General features: G+C 37.3%; 1 protein-coding gene across 1 annotated transcript in view; it reads right to left on the minus strand.

Moving 5' to 3' along the window:
• The window catches only part of PTPRD (protein tyrosine phosphatase, receptor type, D), a 284,005-nt gene that overhangs the window by 126,087 nt on the left and 150,418 nt on the right, over positions 1-7,500 (minus strand). Inside the window, exons 9-10 of the mRNA XM_009885407.1 lie at positions 6,502-6,771; positions 5,220-5,801 (exon numbers count right to left, since the gene is read on the minus strand). Coding sequence (XP_009883709.1) covers positions 5,220-5,801; positions 6,502-6,771 — 852 coding nt within the window. The remainder of the gene's footprint in view (positions 1-5,219; positions 5,802-6,501; positions 6,772-7,500) is intronic.

Below are 7,500 nucleotides of genomic sequence, written 5' to 3' on the forward strand. Positions count from 1 at the left end.
CACTCCAGGCCTGTGGTGGGTTTGCAAGTGATGCTGGAAAGAGAGGAGAGTGTCTGGGCTAGAAAGGGCCCCATGACATCGCTAGGGTGAAATCCATACCTAGAGCAAAGCTCAACCTGTTCAATTAGGAATCACTTTTGCAAAGGATAATAGATTGATCAAGAGAATTTTCAATCAGTTGGGAACTGAAAGTGACCAAGAGTTCATGCCTCCGCTTGCTCTGGAAGAAGCACAAAGCTCTACAGAGAAGCTCTTACAATTGGAAAGTTAACATGCTCCAGAGTTTTTGTTTTGTAAAACAATACTCGTACTTTTTGCAATACCAAATTCTCATGGAATATAATTGCAAAATAAAATGGGTAATTTGCTAACTACATGTGCATCCTGCTCTCGCTCTGTCTTTCTGCTACAACAGAAATAATCTCTTCAAATGAGTCTGAAGATAGCTCAAGCTTGCAGTTCTGCAAGATCAAACACACAACCACAATATTTAAAATAATTAACTAAAATACATTTTAAATGACCAAAAAGCATAGCACATTTTGTGAAAATAACCAGAATTCCATAAATCACTTTCTTAAAATAATATTTGTAACTGATATTGAGAAAGCCCACAGAATAAAATAAACATGTTGGTCAGTCTTAAAGACAGAGTCTGCGTAGTCCTGTCTGAATGACTAGAGAACACAGTGAAGAGATGAATTATTCTTCAGAGTAATTTTGTCTACTCTGTATTTCTACAGTGTAGCAGTAGAGTTCTCTTAAAATTATTTCAAGCTGAACTCTTCTATACTTAAGCTTAGTGACAAAAGTAATGTGTGCACATTTCCAGCGCTCATCCACATACTTGCAAAAATCAGAATTCTGGACTAGAAAAAAGCCAGATCAAAGTAAAAAATAAAAATCCCATATCTATACCCTATTTTTTGTTCCAACCAGAAGAAAAAGAGGGAGATTAAAAGCTAGAAAAATTACTGTGTGAGGGTAAGAATGTCAATATTGGTCTCATCATGTTCACATTTAAATGAAGTGAAATAGAGACCGGGGCGCTTAACAGAAGTTAACTATGCTTTGAGAGCAGACACGTTATTCAGAAGCTGAAATATTCTTTCCCACCTGACCAGAAATGTTTCTTAAGCGGAATTTTGCCACTTGAAAACGATCCTGCACCCCACCTCAGCTCCAAATTATTCTCCTTCCACCTGCTTCCTAGCATCACGCTTGAGCTTCCAGCTGCATGCGTTCAACCCTTTCCTTGTGGAAGTCCATTTCCATGAAATGCTTCACTAGCAGACCAATACTGTGAAGTTTCGGAGACATAAAGTTTCCCTGTTCATATGTTCATGAAAAAAATTGAAATGTCTGGCAAAGTAGCTAGCTTGCTACCACACAGAACTGTATTCAGCTGTAGACTCCCTTTCTCTGAATTTCAAATCTTCTTTTACAATAAGAACTCCAGAACCATTAACTCATTTCCCTTAAGCTAAGGCTCCATTTATGTGCCCTGCAAGTCAGATAATTGATATTCTCCTTACTGTCCTTTTCTATATGTTCTAAAGATTAGCCTTTTATAACTGGAATAATCCTTAGTGTTCAAAACACTGCCAGTTTAAAATTAACAATATTTTATATTGTAAGTTCTTGTTTAAAGAAGCATATGTTTACAGGTACACATTCATCCCCCAGAATATTTTTCCTCTCTCTCTTTCTCCAATAATCCACTAGTCAAAAGACCTCATGTAGCTCTCACTCTCCCCTCTTTCTACCTAAGCTCAGAATAAAACCAAGATTCCCTGAATTTTTCAGTTGCTATCCCCTCTTCGCACATTAAAAAGCAAACCAAACCAAACCAACCAAACCAAACCAAACCAGACCAAATGAAAACCTAACCCAGACATTCAGTTTAAAGCTCAAGAATTTTTCAGTTTGAAGTATGCTACTCAGAGAGTAGCTGTTCTTCTGACCAGTTTAAGCAAAAAAAGAAAATATGAGAAGATATATAAGCAGTGTGTCCTGGGCAGCAAACCAACTGAGCTTTTGTTTTCTAGTGGAGTAAAGAAAAAGGACAAGAAGTATCACACTAAAGCTTATATCAATATTCCTTTATTCTAAAATTTGATGTTAGTAACTCAATTTACCTAAATAATACACTGGGCCTGACTCCATCCTCAGCAGAATCAAATCCTTTGGCACAAAATGCAGAATAGGGACTTTCTTAGGTGTAGCTTTTGGAATTGATCTTCCCTTATTCAAAAGGCTCAGCTCTTCACGCCATTTTCTGAGTAATTTCTTAAAATGGTGTCTTTTTACCGTAAAGAAAACCCCGCTGAAAACAACTGGGCAATAAGACACGCATTTTTTTTAAAATGCTTAAGCAGAATACTGAAACACAAAATTAAGCATAAAAGTTTTCTTTTTTTAAAGTTTGGTTGTCTGAAAATTGTTCCTTCTCTTCTCCTCATAATACATTTTCCTCGTTAATATTTTAATTAGAAACTTAATTTTCACTATCACCAATGTTTCGGCTGACCTGCAAAGTGAGAAGTCACTCATACAGCCATTTCAAAAGAATAATTCTGCTGTACTAAGAAAGCAAAAATAAAAAAAAAAAGGCTTTTTAAAACAAATTATTCATTTTTATAATCTGTCTCCAAAGATCAGAATACAAACAAAGGAGGAAAGCTTTGAAAGAAACAAAGCTAACAAAGTCTGTAAGTCACAGCTATAAGTCAGATTTTGTTGTGCACATATACTATAACCTTGAGTACTGTGTTCAGTTTTGGGTTCCTCCAAAAAGGAGGCTGTAGTGAGGTGGGGGTCAGTCTCTTCTTCCACGTTACAAGTTATAGGACAAGAGGAAATGGTCTCAAGGTGCACCAGGGGAAGTTTAGGATGGATATCAGGAAAAATTTCTTCACAGAAAGGGTTATCAAGCATTGGAGCAGGTTGCCCAGGGAAGTGGTGGAATCGCCATCCCTGAAAGTACTTAACAGATGGGCAGACGTTGTGCTTAGCAACATAGTTTAGTCGTGGACTTGGCAGTGTTAGGTCAATGGTTGGACTTGATGATCTTAAAGATCCCTTCCAACCTAGACAATTCAATGATTCTAATGATCCCCAAACTAAACATAAGGGTTAAGCTACATATTTACAATGATAGGTTTTTTTGTTTCAAAGAAGGAAAAAAAAAATTAATCAAAATATAATCACCACCCCGTTCCTATTTCTACTCTTTTACATATGTTCCCATTAAATCTGTTTCTGCTGTTTTTAAATGACAGTTTATAAGTGAATAAATTTATTTGCATGAATTGTAGCTTGAGAGAGACTTAAACCAAAACAATCATATTCAGATTTAGATTACAGCAAATCTGAAAGAGAAGGGCAAGGAGGGCCTCCTATTCTGCAGTGTTGATTGAAGAGAAACTGCTGGATAGAAAGATGGGAGAATCTTACTTTTTAAACATACCTTGAACTGGAGAACTGCAGTAGACTTTCTTAGCTACTTTTCTCTTTTATGACTTAAAATGTTTGTATTTCAAGCACAAGTATCAGTGCTCAAAAATGCCTCCTGTGTGCCACATTTTAATGTTTTCCTTTGATTTTTAACATAGTCACAAATAAACAATGTCAAGTCAACTCTGTTGCGAAGTTGAAAACATGTATTGAGAATCCCTCCTGCACTGTTAAAGTTGTCATAATTTCTTCATATTGCAACAGTAATTGGAAACAGATGGGCACATTTAACGGAAAATTCTATACAGGTTTTAATACACAGAGCTTTTCTGAAGTGACCTCAGCAAGTAATGTAACTTGGGCCTGTCCCACCAGTCCTCAGTGCTCATTATTTCGATTGCTTCATCAGTCTCTGGGGAAGCCACTGACAAACTCTTGCTAACCTAAAAGGTTTATGGTGAAAATACAGACAAGGAGCTCACTAAGTCTTCTTTTTTAACAGCTTTTTGCACATGGATTCCAAAAGAAGACGGATATCAATATAAAAACTAGTCCCTGAAAAAGGTTACAATTGCCAAAATTAAACTATGGTGTACATATTTACATTTGTATGTGCACACAGACACATTTTAATGCACCACTAGAAGGTCTAAAAAAGTTAATTTAGTAACTTCTCAGCTGAGATACTGCAAAAAGTAACACCTAGACCTTTGTGTAATACACTGCTTAGAAAGGTTCCAGGACAATACCTCAATTTCTGTTCTTTATTAAATGCATATTGGTAAAACACCGAAGTAAAAAGTGGATGAAACAGAACCGTTTAAAGTTACATTTTAGAAATATGTTTTCTAAGAATTTGAGGGATGCTAAATTCTTCAACAGGAAACTTCCCAGTTCTAAAAAATTCAAGTAGTACTATATAATATTTCTAGGCAATCACTAACCTGCAGTAATACTTCATACAGCTTCCTCTAAACTGCTAGACAAAGGGAGCTTTTATTTCTTATTGCTACAATAAAACACTTTCTGCAGTGTAGGTCCACCAGAGCTTCTTGCTTTTGATTTCATAAAAATTCTCTGCAATGTTTTCCACTATGCTTGCTTGCTCTTTGCTAATAAAACTAATTCATGGACCTAAAACTCCTGTACAGAACAAAACCACCTAACTGCAAACATAAAACAAGAAAATGGTGACCTTGTGGTATACTCTTTGTAGAGGCAGTGTACAGAACTGCTTGCTTGAACCTACACATAGGTGGTTGGGTTCTTTTTAATGCTTTCATGTTTTATGTGTTTTCAGAACCTTACCAACTATTTGCATACACGTGCAGTGCATATACATTTCAAATTTCCAAAAGCAAACCCACACCACCTAAACAAAACCCACCAACACAGGTAACTCCTCAAAGAAAGCTGTGAAGGACTACCTGACAGACACTTTTGGTGCACAGAGCACTGCCAAATAGAAGCCGTAACATTTGGCCACCTCCAGCATCAAGGTCACCCTGAGACTTTAGTTAAACTTCAGTTAAACTTCCTGAGATTGATGCAAAAAGAAATGACAGTGTGAGGGGATAATTTCCACTCTTCAGTGATAACCTGCACTGTGGAATTGAGAAAAGGTTATCTGCAAAAGCTGCCTGAATAAACTGGCTATCCTTGAGAGGAAGTTTTTTTCAACATTTTAAACTCAAATTCTCTCTTTGCAAAATTTGTGCATGTATTTAACTTTTTCGCACAAACTGTGTTCATTGGTGGCTTACCTCCTGTTTGAGTGATGACTTGAATGTCACTAGAAAGTGGTCCATCCCCAACAGAAGTAAAAGCAAGAACCTTCACAGAGTATGTCTTCTGGGGTACCAGATTCCCAATAGTGGTAATATGGCTGTCAGCCACATTGTGCTTCATCCAGCTGTTGACATGCTGAGTGGGGTCCATGGTGTAATAAACTCTGTAACCTTGTATTTGTCCATTAGGTTCCTCAGGTTCTTCCCACTGTACCAAAATGGTGGTAGAGCTCAACATACGGGCCTGCACATTGCGCGGTGCACTTGAAGGTGCTTGTTCAGAAGTCCTTGTTGACACTGGCTCACTGGGTGGCCCTCGCCCAATGTTATTTACAGCAACTACCCGAAATTCATACTCTGAATATGGGCTTAGGCCAGCCACGCTATAGCGTGTTGTGGCTACTCCATCAATTTCTTTATATGGCTCCTCGGAGTTTTTGGGTTTGTGTTGGATTATGTAGTAAGAAACTGGCTCAGGGTTTCCAGAATCCCAAGTCAATGTTATGCTTGTCGCTGTGCTTTCTGTCACCACAGGTGTTCCAGGAGGTTTGGGTAAGGCTAAAAATAAATGCCAAAAAATACTGTTAGCACTATGTAGCAGTAGACATTAATTATTACAATATGTAGCTTAAAAAACAAAACAAACAACAATAAAAACAAAACAGGAAGACTGGAATGGAAAGGAGTGATCTGTTCAGAGCAAGATTTTGGCAATTATGATTTACTCCAGAAATCTACCAGAAAATCTTCAAGTTTTGTAGTGTGAGGTTTCTGTGATAAAAAATAATGATCCTGACTTTTTTAATAGATCTGTAAACGTATGCAGAAGAGGAATCTCATAGACAGTGCACCATTACAGTTTAATTTTCAGGTATTTTTGGAAGCTCTAGTTTCCGATTACTCAGTGAACATGATACTTGGACACCCAGCAACTGCAAAAATCAAATGACCTGTTCTTAAAGGTTGCTGCTGTTGACAAGTATATGCAAGATTACAAGATCCTTTATTTACTTGAAATGCAGACTGGGAGCTAGACACAGGAGAAAAATGGAACATTACGATTAACTTATTTGTTAGTATTATTGCTGCTTGAATCTGTATTTTGTCTTATGCCAGTGATTGGCTGGAATACCTACCCTCTTGATTTAAGAGGGTAAGAGGCATTTAGTCTCTTTCGGTGCAAAATATTTGCTCAGAATATGGCAATGAATGAAAGAAAAGACTGAACTATGTCCAAATATACGTGCTTGGGATATACCTTTGACAGTTATCTGCGCTATTGCTTCTATAACACCAAGGGTAGACATAGCAACACAAGTATAGTTTGCAGACTGCCTGACATCATTAAGCTCAAGGACGTTCCTCCCTATCGGCATATCATCCTCAGGTGTCAAATCTTCTGCTCCTAGCATCCATTTCACATATGGCATTGGTGAGCCCACCGCAACACACGTGATATTTACACTCCCGCCAGGCATGATCTCATGATTGGTGGGGGGGATAGAGAACCTCGGTGGGACCCGTCGAACTGGAACAAAACACAAAAAAAGGTAATAACATATACAAAAAAAAGGAACTGAATCTGGCATACAGACTACATGCAGTGTACAGACACAATTTAACATTTTAATGTGCTATTCCGATCTGCCAGAAAATATGTATGAAAGAAATATGAGACTAAACAAGAATTTTGTCTGCACACAATGTGAATTATTCTATATTTACTTGAGGATATTATTAGGCACATTCATACAAAGGCTGATTCAGACCTATTAGGGCCCCACAGTTAACTAACTACATACTAACAATACACAAACACCATGCAAAAGATAAACACACGCACACGCGCGCGCACACACACACACGTGCACATATATATATGCATTTTATATACCCATACATATATATATGCACAGAAGAAAACTGGAAGGTCAACAGCGTGCTTGAGTTGATTACCAAAACCAACTTCAATGCTGTGTGCTTCCAGCTGATGTGAGTAATGTGCTAGGCCACATTGTCACATCACAGTCCTGGAACACATTGCCTACAGTACATTAAAAGTGCAATTTCATTTGCTTTCAGACTCAAAGTAGATGCAGTCTCAAGACCTCACACTAACACTGGAACAAACATAGAAAAAAAATATAATTACATACAGATACAAATATATATATACACATATATATACATATATATACACATATACATATGTATAAATATATATATATAGTCACAGAAAGAGACTAGGCAAAGCCAG

Source organism: Charadrius vociferus, unplaced genomic scaffold (genome assembly GCF_000708025.1).
Source record: "Charadrius vociferus isolate BGI_N301 unplaced genomic scaffold, ASM70802v2 scaffold635, whole genome shotgun sequence".
Lineage (NCBI taxonomy): Eukaryota > Metazoa > Chordata > Aves > Charadriiformes > Charadriidae > Charadrius > Charadrius vociferus.